At 37.2% G+C, this 19,963-nt stretch overlaps 1 protein-coding gene across 7 annotated transcripts in view; it reads left to right on the plus strand.

Annotated features, from left to right (window-relative positions):
• LOC131060909 (uncharacterized) overlaps window positions 1–19,963 on the plus strand; it is a 191,911-nt gene that overhangs the window by 58,877 nt on the left and 113,071 nt on the right. For all 7 annotated transcript variants that reach the window (XR_009110462.2, XR_009372627.1, XM_057994354.2 and 4 more), the window contains 2 exons: window positions 11,078–11,605; window positions 12,015–12,110. Coding sequence is in view for 5 of the 7 variants with exons in the window: in XM_057994354.2 (XP_057850337.2) it covers window positions 11,078–11,605; window positions 12,015–12,110 (624 nt within the window). In the remaining 2 variants the exon portion in view is untranslated. The remainder of the gene's footprint in view (window positions 1–11,077; window positions 11,606–12,014; window positions 12,111–19,963) is intronic.

Consider the following 19,963-nt stretch of genomic DNA (forward strand, 5'->3'; position numbering starts at 1 on the left):
TCTAAATGGAATATAGTTCCATAACAATTGTAGGGCATGCATTTAAGCAGTGAATTTCACCAATTTAACAAAGCATTAAGCGTGTAGAATATATAGGAAATTTAAATATTACCAAATTAATCCTTCATTTTGATATAAAATATTGTTACATTTCATTTTTTCAGCACTACAAGCTGATTTTTTATTTTTCTGCTTTTGATTCCACAATGTCTATATACTGTTGTGTATATACTTCTGCTTTCCACTTTGTTATATACTTTTGCTTTCCAATGGTGGATACTTCACTATGCCAAATGCTACTTCAACTTTCACATGTCTTTGTTGAAGACCAAAGGTACCTTGGTCTGTGCTAAGTAATGCCACAAGATTGTTTTCCACATGCAAAAAATTGCACGTCTTTGGTCTATTGAGAGGAATTAGTGTAGGATAACAAGCAAGCATTGGCAACACACAAGGTTGCTCAAACACCATTGCAACAACTTGAGAAGGTACTACAATAGTACATGTCTTTGAGGAGTGCAAAGAGCTTTGCATACACTACATTGACTATCGTGCATTCAACAAGATCATAGTTGAAAATAGGTATTCCTTGGTGTTCATTGTCAATCTCTTGGACTAGTGTTTTAGTGTGTAAAACTTCACTAAGATTGACCTCAAGCTAGGATATCAGCTAGTATCGGTTAATTTTGAAGACATTGGAAAACAACATTTAAAACCTATGAGGGATCATAAGAATGGATGGTTATGTCTTTTGGATTGATTAATTTGCTGGCATCAAACACGCTTGATGAATGCCATCTTGTCCTTCACTAACTCCTTTGTGATTGTCTAGTTGGAAAACATCCCTGTCTTTAGTAACACGTTGGAGGAACCTGTGGGGCACATGTTGCAGGTCCTAGACACTTTGTGTCAACACAAGTTCCAAGCCAATTTTAGCAATTGTACCTAAGCTTAGGGAAAATCCAATACCTAGGCTACATAATTGATCATGTTGGCATTTGTGTAGATATGGAGAAGATCAAGGTGATTTGAGAGTGGCCAAGTTTGTGCAACATCACCAAATTGTGTAGATTTCTTGGGCTTGTAAACTTTTATTGTATGTTTGTTCTTGGATTCTCATGTCTCTTAGGCACTCAATTAGATCATGTGTCCTAAAACAACATTTGTTTGGACACTTGCACAATAATGCTCCTTTAAGGATCTCAAGCAATACCTATGTGCAATGCTTGTTTTGGCAATGGATGACATTGTATAAAGGGGCTTAAACAATACCTATGTGCAATGTGTAATGTCCCCATTTTTAGGCCCTCTTGTTGTACAACTCTAGTGCTAGTCTCTAGGTTGGTGCCAACATGGTCAGGGGAGTATTTAGATTTTGCAAGTGTGTTCAAACGGGTTAGTGAAGATGAATGACACTTTTTGGGGTATTTTGGACAACTTGTCGAAGGCTTACAATTTTTAGTAAGTGTCAATTTTGACACCAATTGATTAGTTGGGAGATTTACTATTTTTAGCAGTTACTATTTATAGTAACCGCTATTTTTGGTAGCTAGCCATGGCATTAGTCTCCTCTCAGCTTCAGCATGTAACATCTTCAGTTTCAGAGCCTGAAGAGTTGGGCCTATGTTTAGCATATTACTATTTATAGTAAATCCTATTTTGGTGGAATTGGCCTCAGACTTAGCTTTAGTTCTCCAGTTGGTTCATGGATCACCTTCTAGGGATGTTTCAGAGGGTTTGATAGAGACTTACTATTTTTAGTAAGTCATTGGCACAATGGGGTTCAACCTTACTATTTACAATAAGGCATTAGGGTGATTTGGCACACCTTGGTGATCTTTTGGGAGTTAGCAAAATTAAAAAAAGATTATTATTTTGGCTTATGTTGATGATTTGAAGATTAATTTAATTATTATTAAAGTTAAATGCTTTAATAATATAAAATTAAATCAAAGGGTTATTAAAAGGGGTATTAAATGCTAAAGCATTTAATAATTTAATAAAATCAATGTATTTAGTTAACCTGGGTGCCCATCATGGAGATATTAAGTTATATAAAAAAGCCAATATATTTAATGTGTTTTTTAATGATTAAAAAGGCAAATAGAAGATCATGTCCTTTGAGTAAGATATAAAAAGCTAAAAAGTAATCAATTCCTCATTCGTTATTAAGTTTACTTTTTATAGAATTGGAGAAATTGTGAGCAAGGGTTTGCTGCATTTGGAGAATTTCAGGCTTCTAGGAATGAAAAACTCCCAAGAGTTCAAATGCTTGCAGGTTTGCAACATCATCCAAGAGCATTGATTTCAGGAGGCTTGAATCAGAGGCTTCAATTGAGCTCAATTTCATAGAATTTGACAGAGGATAAAAATATATATTTAGGGATTACTGATCTGCATGTTGAAAGCATTCTAAAGGGTAAGATTTGAATAGTTATTGCACACATTGCAAGTGGAATATCATTGCAAATTTCAGTTGTACTGATTTTGAGGGTTTCAAGAGGAAGTGTGTGGTTTTCTTAGGGCACGTTTTGGACCAAACAAGGTTGCAAAGGGATGTTTCATCTTCTCCCAGCCAGCTGCCCTTATTTTTGCTTCTACATGTTCAAATTTGGACATTTGAATTTATTGTATGCAATTCACTAGTCTACTTGTGAAAACCTAGGGTTGATCATCATTTTCCAGAATTGTGATTATTGCCTATAGATGGTCAACAAATATTATCAGCAAATAATATATTATCTATTTCTAGGCAATTCGGGTATGTTTATATTTAATTAATTTAATTTTGGCAGGCAAGGGTTTAGCTGTGAAATTTGTTGTTTTAAAATCAAATAGTTAAATTGCAATTCATAGTTATTTCTAGCATTATATTTCTTTTCTTAAAATATCAAATAAAATAAAATAAAGAGCAATGAAATCAGAAGTTAAAACATATCCCTCAACAACAAAATTAAAACTTCAGAACAAGGGGGGATATTCCAGTGGTATTAGAGCATAGAGTATCCTACTAGCTTGTGCATTCAGTGGAATTAGAGCAAAGAGGTAGTAGGTTGCCTCAATTGTCTACTAGTTCATGCTAAATAATAATTGAATGGATTAATTACGAATATACAACGTATATAAAGGAATTACAAGATGGTGTTCTAAAAAAAACGAACCGTTAAACTAAAGCTTTAGTGCAAAGTAAAAAAGCTAAAACGCTTAAAAAAGCTAAAAAGCTAACTATGCGTTCTAATAAAAGAAGCAATGGTTGAACTTAAAACACTAAACGAACTAAAAAGCTAACTAATTTGACAACTAAGATGACCATTAAAGAATAGATATAATTATTATTTTAATACCCTCCCTAATGGTCATCGCACTCAATACCCTATAGAAGACATTGCAGGTCTTTTGATAAAAAATGCACAAATGCAAAGAACATTGCTGTTACAGAGACCCTCCCAGGATCTACAAAATGTTAATGACCAAGAGTGCTAGAAGCTGTCCAACCTGATGTAATCTCACACGCGAATAATTGAACTGTCACATGTGAATTATTGAGCTTGAAACCATGATTTTGAGGAAAAATCGACAAACCCTCCAAAGAGCAACAAGCACGATTTTATCAAAACTCGCAAAAACTTTTGCAAAAGAGTATTGAGCACTGTTTGCTCTAGCAACTCTAAAACAGACTGCAAGATACCACGGTTGCAGATGTTTGCCCCAAAAACTCCAGGTGCGACCCAAAATTGATTGCAACAAACTACGTTTTTTGTGGAAAAAACCGTCAAACTTTGAAACAAGAACCCTCCAAAAGAGAATTCACGATTTTTGAGGACAAAATCGTCAAACCCATAAATTTGAGGTTACAAATCATCGTTTTTGTGGAAAAAAAGGGTAAAACCTAGATAATCAAAATCCCATGCGAATTTTGTGAATTACAAATGATTTTTGAGGAAAAAATCGAAAAAACCATTAGACAAATTTTCAAGAAAAAATCGTGAAAACCCTTAGACAAATTTTCAAGAAAAAATCGTAAAATCCTACAAACAATTTTTGAGGAAAAAATTGTGAAAACCCATCAAACAATTTTTGAGGGAAAAATCATGAAAACCCAACAAACAATTTTTAAGGAAAAAATTGTGAAAACCCAAAAATAATTTTTAAAGGGACGTTTAATAAAACCCCAAAACATGAAAACCTAATTTTTTTTGTTTTTAAAGGGAAATACTATAAAAATCCAGAATAGTTTTTTTTAAGGGAAAAATTTATAAACCCCAGAAATAATTTTTAATGAAAAAATTATTAAAACCCAATATAATTTTTTTATGAAAAAAATTAAAAAAACCAACAAATATTGGTCGCCAAAAATGGATCAAACCATGCGTGCCAAAGAAGAGATTCGATGCCGATTTTGTCAGACTCGTAAAACAAAAACTCCCGCCGCCAAAAACGTGAACAAAAACGTTGCAGAAGGAGAGCAAGGGTCGAAGCTTAAAAGAAAACATGAATTGTAGAGAGACTGGGTCATGAACTATGAAGAACACAAAGCCTTCAAAAAATGGGCGTCAATTACCCACAAAATGCAAGAAAAATCTCGGAAATCGCGTCGGTGCCAAGTCAGACAAATCCATCGAAATGCAGAGTCGTCAAATGGAAAGAACAGGTCGCGAGAAAAACAACTTCGCACACAATAGAAACCCTATGTGAAAAAAATAGAGACTTCGTGCGGGTTAAACACAACCCAAAACAAGGTCGCGGCTTAAAAAAAAAGACGAAGAAATCTCATGCAAACATGCCCGTGAAAATTGCGGCCGTAAATTTGCAGAGAAATTGGGAGAAACACAGATGCCCGAAAATTGAAACGTTGCAAGAAGTTTGTGCGAAAAACTTTGAAATCCACGAGTTTTACAAAAACCCTAGCTCGCGACTTGAACCAGACGCAAAATTTTCAGAAAACCCTACTTGAAATTTTCAAAAACAAGTATTCCCATGGAAAGAAAAAAACTTTTGAAAAAATATCTCTAAAAATTCCATTTGGAAATTTTTTAGAATTATAGATTATTCAAAAAATTTAATCCATGCTCCAATATCATGAAAAATAATTGAATGAATTAATTATGAATATACAACGCATATAAAGGATTACTAGACGATGTTCTAAAATGAATGAACCGTTAAACTAAAGCTTTAGCACGAAGCTAAAAAAGCTAAAACGCTTAAAAAAGCTAAAAAGCTAACTATGCATTCTAATAAAAGAAGCAATAGTTGAACTTAAAACACTAAACGAACTAAAAAGCTAACTAAGATGACCATTAAAGAATTGATATAATTATTATTTTAATACATACACTCATCATAACGTTTGACTCAGGTCGCCACACATTCTCTAATTTGAGTGCCTCTATTAAGCAAACCCTAGTTAATGTAGGATCTACAATGTTTTTTGGCAAGATAAATATGTTAGTGAATTTCATTTGTTCAATAAACATCCCTTCAAGCTTGGGCACCTATGTGTTCCAAAAGGTGCACACCCTATCAAGATTCATTTGGAAGGTGCATTATACCAAAACAATTGGAAACTTTGGGATTACCAAAACAGTGGTAGCACTATAACAACATTTCTGTTGGTCTCACATGTGTGCAAACATTTAGTGCCATGTCAAGTCTCACATTCCCTATTGCATTGCTAAGTCCAGGATAAGGGAGATTGGCTTTTGCAAACCTTTGTTAGTATCTTAGTACTACAAAGGCCTTGAGAATCTATCAACATTTATTTCATGATTGTAGTACTTGTGAAAAATAATTAGAACAAATTTGTGTTTGTTTTGGTAGACAATCATTAACAATGGACCATCATGATTGCTTGTAAGAAAAAACATCAAAATATAGGAAATAGTGCACCTCTTTTTCTCTCATGTTTGGCTTCACTTTGGGCTACATGCATGCAATGTATTTTATTGTGACCTAAGGTTGATTTGTGCTTTGCATTTTGGCAACTCTTGTGGGAGAGAATAGATACACAATTGGATCAATTTGCAGCCTTTAATCTATACAGAAACAATGAAATGGAGGTGGTCAACTTCACACTATTGCATCTTTTATGCATCTACCACCATGCACATCCATTCACTTGGGATCAGTGTTCCACGACCGTTGGGGATGAGGAGAAAGGGGGACGCGAGGACGGGCTTTGGGGATGGGGGGACAAAGGGAAAAAGTTTTGGGGACGGGGGGACTTGGGCCTGGAGGGGGGAAACGTGTTTCCGTGGAACATTGCTTGGGATGACAACTTGCTCTATATCCAACTAGCTTAGAACAGAGTTCTAGATAGTTCCACGTGGCATAGTCCTTTCCAAACATGTCATGGGTTGTAATTTTTGACATCCTTGGACATTTCCTATTATGCACCACCTCATGTAGAGTCACACGCACAGTAATGAGAAGTGGATAAAACAAAAAATTTGTGTAGTACATTTAGAGTTTTCAGTAATAGGTCCAACAGATTCTCTTACACTAGTAGTAGAAGTAAAAAGAGTGCCCTGATGTACATTGCATACCTCTCTCTTTCAAGGTCAATGATAAATTCTGGTTGCATCTTTGGAAATAGTGCTTCAAAAGTCTGCACTTAAAGGTGAAGTCTCTATGCTATATTCCACACACCATTCTGTGCATAGCTGGTGAGAATGTCCATGTTCTTGATCTCTTGCAATACTTGGGTTTGTTTTTAGTATCCAACTTGGTGCTCCTTATGTTGTACTCTCCTCTTCTTGAGCTAGTGTCAACTCAACATCCTTCAAATTTGGATTCTCAACAGTTGCGAACAGCTGCATGAAATAAGATCATATAGACAGCTATCATGTGGACAAGCCAAGGTTCACATCATGTAGATCAAGCAAAGTGGTATAATCTTTACTAGGTCCATTTTTAATTTCCTCTATTCATTGAGGATGTGAAGGGGGCCGTTGCTTTTTAGGAAAGTACAAATGATAAGAGCACAACTACACAAGATTCAAAGAACCTTGTGTGTGCCTCAACAACACTATGCTAGTGCACAAGCTCTACCAGAATTACCAAGCTTTGCATACAAGTCAATGTATCATTGTAGTCCACTACACGACTCAACACATCACTTAGTGGCCATTACATAGTTGTAGTTCTACACATGGCATCCATGTGTAATGTCCCTACTAGTTAGAGATCATTAACCTGCAAAATAGATTGTTAGAATACAACAAACATATATATATATATATAGAAGTAATCTAAATTGTAATCTAACTTTAAAATACTTACTTAACATAATCACAACTTTTATCTAATAAAAAGGATACGATTGCCATACGAAAGTATGTCCTTAGGCAGCCGTGAAGCTCGCCTTCTTGGAACCCATCTTGGTTCCAAGCCCTCTAGGAAGTCGAAGGTGAATTCGACTCCTATCTTGAATGTAATTTCTTACATCCAAGCCCTCCAAGAAATCGAAGGTTAATTCGACTCCTGTGCCCTCCAGGAAATCGAAGGTTAATTCGATTCCTGTCTTGGGTGTAACCTTTTTACACCCAAGCCATCCAAGGAAGACCCTATGTCAATTCCTTGCCTTGGATGATGCATCCCATCATCCAAGTCCTTAGAGGGGACCGGCCAAATCCGTCTCTTCTTGGATGAACTTAGTCAACCAAGCCATATATATGCATATAGATATTCAGTATATACTTCCCTCCAGGGATTATCATAATCCCTCTATTAGGCTAGGGGAATTTCTTCCCTATAACCTTCATCACACACATTAATATTACATTTTATAATTCATTACTGTTTTCCATTCCATAATTTACGTCTTCATTTACATATTCTTTAATCTTTCTAATGATCCTAAATATACATACATATTCTACATAGATTCCTATCTTTATTGCTACATTCATATAAGTAATCATTAGAGATATATTTATTCATAAAAATGCATATGTGTGTGTGTGGCACACACGTCCACACACATATATACCTTAAGAATTCTTAACCCCTCTTACCTGTACGCAGATTGTAGCCTGCGGTTGGAGTTCGCACTGTAGATGTCGCCTGCAGATTGGGAGGCATACCATAAAGAACACAAATGTTACTTCTTGTAACTTGATAACAATTCTGATCTGATCTTATCAATGGTGATGTCACTAGATGCTTTTGATTCCTTCCCTTTATATCTCTCAATTTGAGGGAGAGGTCACACCTCTTCATCATGTATGCCCTTTGGCAAGAGACATACCCTTTCACCATTAGCACCTTTGAAAGAGTGTAACTCTTCATTATTTCTACCATTTGAAAGGGACACAACCTTTCATAATCAGATCTGCACTTATTATTTAAATCAAATCTGCACTTCTCATCACCAAATTATCCCCCCTCTCAAATGAGGTTTTCTTCTCCCTTTTATATATCATTGTTGAGGGAGTCACAACTTTTCCTTTCATGTCTTTTGACTTTTCATTAACTTAATTAATTTTTTATTAATCATATTTAATTATATCATTATATCATTTTATTTTTTTAATTTTATTATTATCATTTATTATTAAATTCTATTTCAAAGTGGGGATATTATTATCATTTATTATTAAATAATATTTCAAAGTGGGGATATTATTCTATTTCAAAGTGGGGATATTACACCATGTAATGTTTCTTTTATAGAACATTGGATTTGAACACCAAGCATCAGAGAACACAGCTACCAAGTAGTTAAAGGGTTAAGTGGTTCGGGACAAGAACCATTTTGTCTTCTTAGCTTATTTTGTAACCATATTGTATACATAGACATGTGATTTTTCCAGATGAAGGTTGGATGATTGAATTGCCTAAGAAAATCATTTTGGTTTGTTTATGCCTCTTTGATTGCAGGAATTTTCATTCCCAGCCTCCCTATTGGTGACATCCAGTAACCTATTCATTTATGCTTGAATATAATTAGCATATATTTACTAGAAATCTTCTGCTTCTTTGATTATATATTTGATTACTTTAATTCTCGTTTTCCTTTGCATAATTTGTAATCTTTTCTTTCGCTTGATAAGTTTGTGGCCTATATCATCTGGTGTCCAGATCAATGAAGATACCTGTCTTATAAAGGAACATATAAATAAAGTTGAGAGTTTTAATTGATAAAGGTTTGATGTGACCGTAGGAACCTATTTGATGTATGCAGTAGATTCTATTATCAATTTATGTGATACTAAGGTTTGATGTGACCATAGGAACTTATTGGATGTATGCAGTAGGTTCTATTATATTTATAGGATAATACTAAAGTATTGATTTTTACAACAAAATTGGTATGCAAAATCCTTTGCCAAAGAAATGGACAAAAAGATGAAGGCTACCTTATTCCAGCCTCAATCACATTCTGGTTTGAAGTCTTTTTTTCTTGAAGATATTTGGTCATCAGCTTGAGAAGGAGAATCAAGGAATTGTATTTTAGGTGCAAAACTATTTGGTGCAACTTTAAGATCATCCTTTACTATATGCAATGGTTGGAGATCAATTAATTTAGGCACGGTGAAATTATAATGACTCGAAAACATCTTAAGAAGAAGTGCGCAAATAATAGTAAAACACGACATAGCTATCATACAGAAAAGAATAAACGATATTAGTGATAATAGTTATGCAGAAAAGAATAAAGGACACTAGAGGTAATATGCAGAGACTAAGAAGTGATATTAGAGATAAGGTACATGCAAACAAAGACAAAGATAAAATCTATGCTTGCTTAGTTAGTTGCACTGTAAGAAATAAGGTTTAGTTTATTTTGTGGTAGAATGATTAAAATTTAAAGCTATGCAAAGGCTATAGATTTAGTTGTTATGGCAAGTTTAGGTGGTTTTGTGAGTAAGCAAAAAATAGTTATTTAGATTGCACTTGATGAAGCAAAGGTTAGTTACTTTTGGATTGCTCTGCCATGAAGCAGAGTTTAGTTATTTTTATATTGGTTTATGGTGAAGCAAATGTTATTTACTTTCAGAGAAGGTTTCCTTGCACATAAATATTGCAAGAGATTGTAACAAGGATATGAATATTTCAAATGAAACAATTGAAAATTTGTTGTCTTTAAAATTGGGAGTGGCTCACCTGCAAGCTTGGGCCATGCTGTTCATTGGTTCCAATCATAATAGAGTTTCTCCTCCTATTTTTAGAAAAAGCCTTATATTTTAAATATGCTTCCTTTCACATTTCAGAGATTTGTATTTTGGAAATTTATGGACAGATTTGTTTTCCTGGATCTTACAATTTCAATTCAGATTTATCTAGTGTCCTAATATTGTATAGGATGCTGTGTCTGCTTTTGGAAAAGGATTAGATGGTCCTCTATTGGATCTTCAAAAGGATTTTGCAGGTTATCTTGGAGCCTTGAGGCTGCCTTGAAGGTTTTTTGATCTAGTAATTCTGCTGTAGTACACAACAGACCTGCTACCTCATCCCTTGAACATACATTAATCTTCTTAGCATCTTTGTTTATCAAGTTACAAGCATGGCATATGAATTTATTTGGATTATGATAGGGCCACCTTGTAAAATACTTAATTTCTACCTTATACTTAATTCTTGAATTCTGTGTTCAAATTTGATGGTTTACATGGTTATCTTCACCTGGTGCTTAGTTTTGTCTTATTTATAAAGATATCCTGGTTCAATGGTCATGTGGTTGCAATTATTAATGTTTAAATAATAGTAGTAGTAAACTTTGGTTTAAAATTTTGTCTACTAATAGTGTAACCCTTTACTTCCAATGTCAGCAGATCGTTAAATGCTATCTTGATAGCACGGATATTTTGGATTATATGGAGTCTGGACTACAATTTAGCTTTCAATTAATACAATTTTTTCAATGAAGAAAAAGAAAAGAGCAATCTGATTTTATCATTGCATAAGTTAATATTTTCATGTTTATCATTACCTCTTTTGAAGCGTGGCTTCTGATTTTGGTTGTAATTTTTAAATATTTTTTTTGGAGTTCAACTTCTGTTTTAAAACTAAGGGAATTTACAGGCAATGTCTTTTCTCTGACACCATTTTTGATGTTCAAATCTGGTGCACTCAGGTATGCGTTCTTTGTGGCTATGGAGGAGGAGCTATGACTCGGGCACAAAAAACACGCAATGTTGTAAAGAGCTTGTTACAAGTATGGCAAGTGACAAGGGACACCAATTTAAAGGCTTTGCCAGAAGATATAAGGCCTCCTCAAAATAAGTGTGATGCAGTAAATGAATTTGGTGCCAAGTCTAGTCCACGAATATCAGAAAGTAATAAAGCTGAATTTGGGGCTTCTGGAAATGGCTCGATGAATATTTTATCATTGGGAAAGCAAGACAACAATAAATCATTCTTGAGAAGCAATCTGGAAGACGTACAACTACAAATAGGCTCTATTAAAACAGGGAAGGCCCCAAATTATATCAACAGTGAATTCCAAGTACATAACACTATTACGGCTGCTGTAAATAATCCTGGTGTCACTCAATGGGTACACATGGTTTGTGGGCTATGGATGCCTGGGACACGATGCTTAAATGTTGCTACAATGGGTGTATTTGATATATCTGGAGCTACAATTCCTAGAAAGAAAGTGGTGAGTGTTGAATTAGTGACAGAAAGAAATTTAAAGATTTTTGAAAAGATAAAGATATGTGTAGGATATTTGAATACATGATTGTCATATTTAACTTTTAAGCATAAGTGAATGCATAATTTGACTCAAATAAGTGTAATTTGTCAAGAAATTTAATCCTGGTGATTTTATTATAAGTCATATTCTTATTTCTTATTTGAATCTGATTTTGAGTGGATAATTTCTTAGTTGATACATGCATTGGAGTCTTCTGTAGGCACTTTTATTTTTTCTAATTTTTGTAACCAGATGAAATAACATTTTTTCTTTTTAAGATTATTCAATATTTGCACATTTTTCTCTATTTATGTGCATATTGGGAATTCACAATGATGACATTTGATTGAAAACGTTTGGGTTCTTTTTTCAGGTTTGCTCTATATGCAAACGGCCTGGAGGTTTGTGTATACAATGCAGGGTTGTAAAATGCTCCGTCCCATTTCATCCTTGGTGTGCCCATCAAAAGGTGCGATGTTTGAGAAAATATGTTCTATATTAATAGAGTGTTCTAGAGCAACTTGTGGGTGATGATTAATTTTTATGTACACCTGTTTCACTTTACTGTCCATTTGAAAATTATGTTTGATTTGTAATAGAATAGGAGTTCTATAATGCAAAATTCGAAAAGAGTGATAGAAGGAAATGGACATCTGCACACACACACGCGCACACACACACACACACATGAGTGAAAGAAGGAAAAGGACATCTGCACACGCACACACAAATGCATAGACATGCACACACACGCACATGCACACAGACGCACATTCACACATGCGCGCACACACACACATGCGCACACGCACACATACACATGCACACACACACACACACGCGCACACACACACACACAGACACACGTACACACAGACGCACACGCACACACACACACACATGCACATGCACTTGCACATACACACTGATGCACCCACATACATGCACACGCACATGCACAACTATACACACACACACAGGTACACACACAAACAGGCACACACACGCACACACACACGTGCATGCACACACGCACAGAGGGGCACACACACACACACACACACTCACACACAGGCACACACACATGCACACATGCACACACACACTCACGCACACACACTAAATACATCTATATATATACACATATATACATCTTTTTGCAAGAACTTTTTCCTAAAAGACCTAGTGTTTATTGAGTCTCTTTCTCCTTCAACAGTGGTCCTATCCCTATCAAAAGTACTACTTTGCAGGCTTATCAACACTTCGTTGCTGATTAAGGGCTCTCAGTAATTGGACCATTTCCCTCAATGTCTTGGACATATTATTGTGGAATTCCTTCATCCTTTTAAAAAATGCTTCAGCAGTGTCATTTTCCTTGTCACCCATGGTGGTTCCTTCTTCTCCCTTTGCTGGTATCGCTGTTCCCTTTCACTCATCAAATTTCTCCTACGTTGGCAGGACTAAGGCTTTGATACCATTGAAAGATAATTGGTTCCTAACAGCTCTTTAAACACACAAAATTTTTACAACAATTGAAATGTCACCCAGAATAAACACTTTTTATTATAAGATCAAATACATTTCCAGCGTTATAAATTACCTTTGCAGGGGCATTACTGTCTTACATTTTATGTTCAAAATAGATGAAACATAATATTGCGATAGCTCTGAGTTTGTAAAGACAAAGGTTACTTGTCTTGTATTGTAAGCTTTCCACTGATCCTATATGAATCGTATTGGCCCAGACTGGCCAGATCTCTAACCTATCGATTTCTTACTTGCAGGTGTTGGAGACTGTTGTGACCATTTCACACATCGCCCCATTAAAATGGGGACCCCCTCTTTTTGCTCGTTTTTGCTCGCCTTTTGCTTTGCTTTTTAGGGTTTTGGTTTAGTTTGTCAGTTGTCTGGATTTAGGGTCAAGCCTTAGGGTTTCTGTTACTGCGTTTTCAGGCCAAAGTCCAGTCAGTCTTGAGAGTTTTTCGAGTTTCCTTTCGTAGGATGCAATTTTGAATAAGGTGAATTCGCCAGAGGCTAAGTGAGTTGGTCTATTTTCAATTGGAATTTTGAATGAAGAGTCTAAATTTGTCTAAGTGTGAATGATGAAATTGTGAATTTTGTCCAATTGAGCGATTTTGACCAAATTTTGAAAATTTTGATATTTAATCCCGGGCATTGGAAATGACTTGTTTTTACCTTGTGAAGTGATCAAAATCCCGAAATCATGATATTTTGGCCTGTAGGAGCAAGTTCGCTCCTGTCCCTCAGTGAAGGACCGGAGCTCGTTTTCAAAAATCTTACTGTCCCTGCAGGATCAAGATGATTTTTCGAGTGGAAGTGGTAAAGGGAGGCATGATCTTTCCGTTGAATATAATTTGAAGAATTTCATGAGCACGGAGATGCCCCAGGAGTGAAAATCGCTCCTGTCCCTCAGTGGAGGACCGAAGCTTAAAATCAAACATTGCCTTGTCCTTGCAGGATTTAAACAACTTGACGATTTGAAAAGATCAAAGGAGATATGTTTTATCAATTGAATATAACTTGAAGTGCCTTCGTGAAGGAAAACGGACCAAAAAAGCAAAGTTCGCTCCTGTCCCTCAGTCAGGGACCAGGGCGAAATTCAGTGTAGCTCCCGTCCCTCTCCCAGGGACCAGAGCGAAATTCCTCATAGGGCAAAATTTGGGTGAAGATTGAGCAAGTTTTGAGTTTGAGGCAAGAAAGGAGGATGAAATGAACCCATTGAAGACAAATTGAAGATTACAAGACATCAACGGGAGACTCAAATTGACCTAGGCGCTCCTGTCCCTCAGTCAGGGACCAGAGCGATTTTGCCTTAGGTCAAATTTCTCGCCAAGTTTGAATGAATTCCAAGCCATGGATGAATGAAGGGATGCACAACAAGATCGTTGAAGATAAATTTTGGGGTTGGCAAAGTGTAATTGAGCTTGCACATGAAAATTCGCTCCTGTCCCTCAGCCAGGGACTAGGGCGAAATGTTAGTTAATTTGCCTTTCTTCAAAGTTTAAGATCACTCCAAGTCAAGAAGTAAGGTGGCAAGGACGTTTTGAGGCGTCTCGATGAAGGACAAAGTTACAAGAACCGCTAAAGTTGAAAGAATTGCACCAAATGCCATAATTCGCTCCTGTCCCTCAGTCAGGGACCAGAGCGAAATTTCTATGAGGGCCTAAGTTTTGAAGGTTTATCAAGTTTCTAGTGTCCAAGAGGGATCAAAGGACCTCATTCTACATGGTGAAGGTGATTGCAAGTCGATACAAGCAAGGATGAGCCCAGAATACTCAAATTCGCTTCTGTCCCTCAGTCAGGGACCAGGGCGATATTTACCATATTGGCCAAATCCTTCAAAAATCACGCCAAGTCAAGGTTGTACAAGGTTGCACAAGTGTCCAGGTGTCTTAAGAGGATGATATACAAAGATATTTTTCATCAAAAGGTGATCAATTGAGCCAAGGAGACAACATCGCTCCTGTCCCTCACTCAGGGACCAGGGCGATTTTCACAAGATCATCCATTTTCCTTCAAAATCATGACAAGGCAAGGATACACAAGATCAAGGATATCGTTTGGAAGGCAATGAACAAGAAACAATGGTTACAAAGCGACAAATTTAGGCTAAGATACAAGGTTCGCTCCTGTCCCTCAGTCAGGGACCAGGGCGATAATCCTCCAAGCATCAAAGTGCCTTGTTAACGGCAAGTAGAACAAGCATGGAACGAAAGGATAACATTGTTTCTTCCTCATGATGAAATTTGGTGATCATAGAAGCTAAGATCAAGGAGAAAACACCAAAATCGCTCCTGTCCCTCAGCCAGGGACCAGGGCGATGATGGTCACAAGAGGCATTCATTTACGAAACCAAGTTAATCAAGTTCAAAATTCCTTGCAAATATGCCAGTTTCAACGTGAAGATGATGGTTTTGAACGTCGAAAGCACAAGAATCAAGGTCAAAAGGATAATTCGCTCCTGTCCCTCAGTCAGGGACCAGAGCGATAGGTTCGTATCTTTCCCTTCTCCCAATTTTTGGCGCTAAAACAATTTTTTAAATTTTATTAAATGCTAGAAAAAATCGATAAATCAATTGATAGCATTTAAAAATTGCGCATAAGCATTAATTAATTAATTTTTGCCTATTTAAAAATCGAATTAATTAAAAAACGATGGCATTTAATTAATTAATTATTATTTTAAATAATAAAATGGGGCGCTTGGTGTTTATTTGTTTATTTTATAAAAGTCGGCCCTTGTTATTTATTTAAAAATCATTTTAATTTCTTTATTTTGATAAAGTCGGCCTAGAGGTAAATGGGAGGTGAGCGCTTATAAAAGGAGGGTGAAAATTTTCATTTTCACATTATCATTTTATCATTTTCCATATGCGATTTTGGAGAAGTGCGATTGGTATTCAAGTGGAGCGAATTTCCATTCCAAGGAAGGCGCAAACATCATCAAGGGAGTGCGAACTTGAAGTTAAAGTAAGGCGAACTCGCCAAAGACATTAAAGATCATATCAAAGACCCCAAGGGTGGCGAATTGATAAGGAAGACGTTCATTTGAAGAGGGATCACGTGGGAAGCTTCAAATTTCGATTGTTGCCTAGGCGATTTTCTTCATTTTTGCATTTTAGAGTTAAGCTCTCAAGTGAGGTATGGCGATGTGATCCCTTGTTTTAAATTTTGAATTTTGATCGTCATTGCTTCAAATTTTTGAATTTTGAAATTTTGAATTTCAAATAGCTCGATCGTTTTTTAGGAAATGATAACTCAAAGACTTATCATGAAGTTTCCTAAAATTAATCTTTAATCTAATCTATGTTATGCATTGCAATATCTAGTTACTTATTATGAAATGTTGTGTAGGTATGGCGACCCCGAAGGTGGGGGCATCCACCAGTCGTCCAGCTCTCATGAAGGAAGATCAAAAGACCGAAGAAGTGGAGACCAAGATCGTGTCTAAATGGAGCAACATTGGAGATACCAACTTGGGCAACTTCAGTATGAAGAAGTTTCAAGAGGTCCCCTACATTGGCAAGCCATCCCCTGTCGCCCGGAGGATAATTGAAAGTGGCATCATTAAGGCGGCCGGCTTCCCTCCAGCAGTACAGTGCCATGAGTTGATGATCGAGTGTGCTCGTCATTATGATCCCCAGTCCAGAACGATCGTGTCCAAGGAAGGAAACACTTTAGCTTATCTTTCAGAGGAAGCTATAAGTGAGGCTTTCCATCTTCCAGAGCACAGAGATATGATCTACAAGAGCATAGAAGGAGCCAGGTCAATGTACGAAGATGATCCAGATGCTTGCCTAAGCATCATCAACAAGAACTGGTTACTCAAGAGTCGTCCTCGCCTGAGCAAGGTACCGAACACACCACACAGGATTGATTTCCAAGAGGAGTACAGAGATTTGATTACAATGCTCAACCGAGTCACAGGAGCCCCTCAGGCCTTCTACTTTGAGAAGTGGATGTTCTACTTCATCTAGGTGATAGTTCAGGGAAAGGGAACAATTCATTGGGCTAGAATGATTAGCCATTGCTTGGACGTACAATTGAGGAGACTCAAGGCTACCAAGTCCTTCCACATGAGTTCATATGTCATATATGCCTTGATCAGGAGTTTCGAGTACGCAGAACTACCTCACAGAGGAGTGATTGGAAGAGGACCCGGCGAGGTCAGAGTTTGTGATTCCTATGTTCACTTGCATCATCCACCAGGAAGCAACTACAAGCTAGTTAATGATACCTTCACAATGAACATTACGAGGATGTTGCAAGGCGGGATCCACAATAGATTATCTCAGGACGCGCAGGAACTAGTAAAGAGGTACGGTGCTTGGTTTATCCAATTTCCGAAGTTTACTTATATCAGAGTTCATGGATGTCCTTCACCTCCATACATGTTGCCGAGATATCCGACAGACAGAATTGTGTTACTTGAGGTAACAAGACAGTTGGCAGCTTATGCGAAGGCATTCAGACACAGGCATGGGAATGGAGTTCCGGTACCTATCATATTGGGCAATTCAGTTGAGGTATGTCCTAATGCTTTAGCCATGGATGATGCAGAGAAGGAGTTAGCTTTGTATTCCTTTTCATTCTTTGCTTTGAGGGAGAGCTTTGATCCACATGGATATATAGAGGAGACAGTCGGTAGGAAGTTTAAGCATGAGTTTCAGATAGAAGATTTTATGATGAATCTCTTAGACGATCTTGAAGTAAAAAGAAAGATGCATTCTAGATTGCCTTTGGATTTCATCAGGAAGTGCAAGATTTACAGAGTGGCCGACCAAGCTCAGGACAGTGGCAGACATCTCCAGTCATCCTATGATCGAGAAAGCAAATCAATAAGGTTAGATTGGAATGAGCCCGAGGTCGTGGATCTAGATGCTTTGATGGCTCCAGTCTTGTCTTGTACTCGCAGATGGGTTGATGTGCAGCATCAGAAGTTGAGAGAGCAAGGCATAGCTATGACTTTCACTTTGGAAGAGAAACCAGCCGAAGGTGGAGCTAGTGTAAGCGAAGGTAATCCTAATCCCAGAAATGCAAATGAAGGCAACCTTCGAAGTGCAAGTGAAGGCGATCTCCATCCAAGGGGCTCGAAGAGGAAAGAGAGACCGGGAAAGAGAGAATCTTCCAAGAAGAAACAAGAGGCTAGCCGAGATCGTTCATCCGGTACATCTTCTCGACAAGAGAAAAGGACACTTGAAGTGGAAGAGTCTATGGAGTCGATGGTTCAGAATGATAAAGAAGGACAGGTACCTCAAGGGTCACCAAGTGGATCTCTCCAAGATTATGAGTTACATGAAGACAAGAATAATGACGAAGTAACATCTCCTCACAGAGAAGAAGAAGTATTGCATAAGGAAATACAGGTCAAAGAGACAAGATCAGCCATCCCAGATTGGTTGAAGGAAAGATTAACCAAGGTGATCGTAATAGAGGACGAGGACAATGTAATTGATTTAGAGAGCCTTGTTGGACATTCCCAGGAAGTGACGGAGAAGAGAAAGGCTACCAAGATGTCCAAGATGATTAGAGATGAGACTGGATCCAGAAAATTACAGATAGCTACACCGGCAGTGGACAAGTATGAAGGTGAGATCTTAGCAAAGGAATATGATATAGAGACATTTGAGCTAGGTCCATCCACAGCGGAGCAGACACTAGATGATGCCACCGATTCGTTTGAAGCATTGAAGGACAAGCTTAGGGAAGAAATGGAGAAGAATAGGAAGCTTGAGAGAGAGGTCGGTGCATGGAGAACATATTTCAGCCATCTCAATCAGCCTTTAGGACGTCAGGATCCAGCAAGATCACCCATACAGGCACTTCCCCTTCAATCAATTGGTGAGGTAGAGAGATTCAGGAGTATGGTCCAGCGTATGAGCACTTGGATGGATAAATCTCATACAGTTGTCGTAGAATTTGCAACAAGGATGATGCAGACCATTCATCGAGCTATTCAGGTTCTTGAGATCATCCACAATTTGATGATAACGGTAGCTGCTTTTGCTCATACCAAGGATGTTATCATTCCTGTCTTGAAAGTAATTAGACAGACATCGAGGAAGGTCTTAACACAGGAAAAGATTATGGATGGAGGACCTCACAGTTTACTTCAGTGGTCAACCTTACTCCAGATGAAGGAAGTTCTCTTTGAGGACATCAGTACTAGATGCAGTCATGTTGAGGAGGTGATCAACCCGATCCAGGACAGAGTATTTGAGGTACTTCGTACCATTCTTGGCAAGAGGATCGAAGTTGAGACAGATGTGGATTTGCAGGAATTGGAAGATAGGATCAAGGTCATCTTTTTCAAGGACGCTAATATCACAGATGAGCAACAGGACCAGATGTTTGCTACCATGCTCCTGATCGAAAAGACTAAGGAACTTGAACTTACATGGGACGCAGCTCTTCTAGATGCATTTGATCAGGTCATCCACTTGGAAGAAAGAATGAAGAATCTTCCCGAGATTCCAATTGCTGAGATCGAGGGAATCGTATCAAGATTCATTGCATATGCTAAAAAGGAGCATTGGAAAGGGAATAAGATTCTAGATGAGTGGTTGTTATAGATGACATGGCACCTTAATTGTCATTGGTCTATGTCTCCTAGATTTTCGTGCCAAATTTAATAATTGGCTATGCATTTAATGTTGTGCAATAAAAGGGGAACTTTTGTAATGAAACCCTAATTAGGGTTTAGGTGTCATAATCTTGACCATTGATCTGCTTTTGATCTGGACCATTCATTGTAATTGAGGATGCTATTTATACCCTCATTTCATTTCATTTTCATAATTA

The sequence above is a fragment of the Cryptomeria japonica genome, chromosome 5, assembly GCF_030272615.1.
Source record: "Cryptomeria japonica chromosome 5, Sugi_1.0, whole genome shotgun sequence".
Lineage (NCBI taxonomy): Eukaryota > Viridiplantae > Streptophyta > Pinopsida > Cupressales > Cupressaceae > Cryptomeria > Cryptomeria japonica.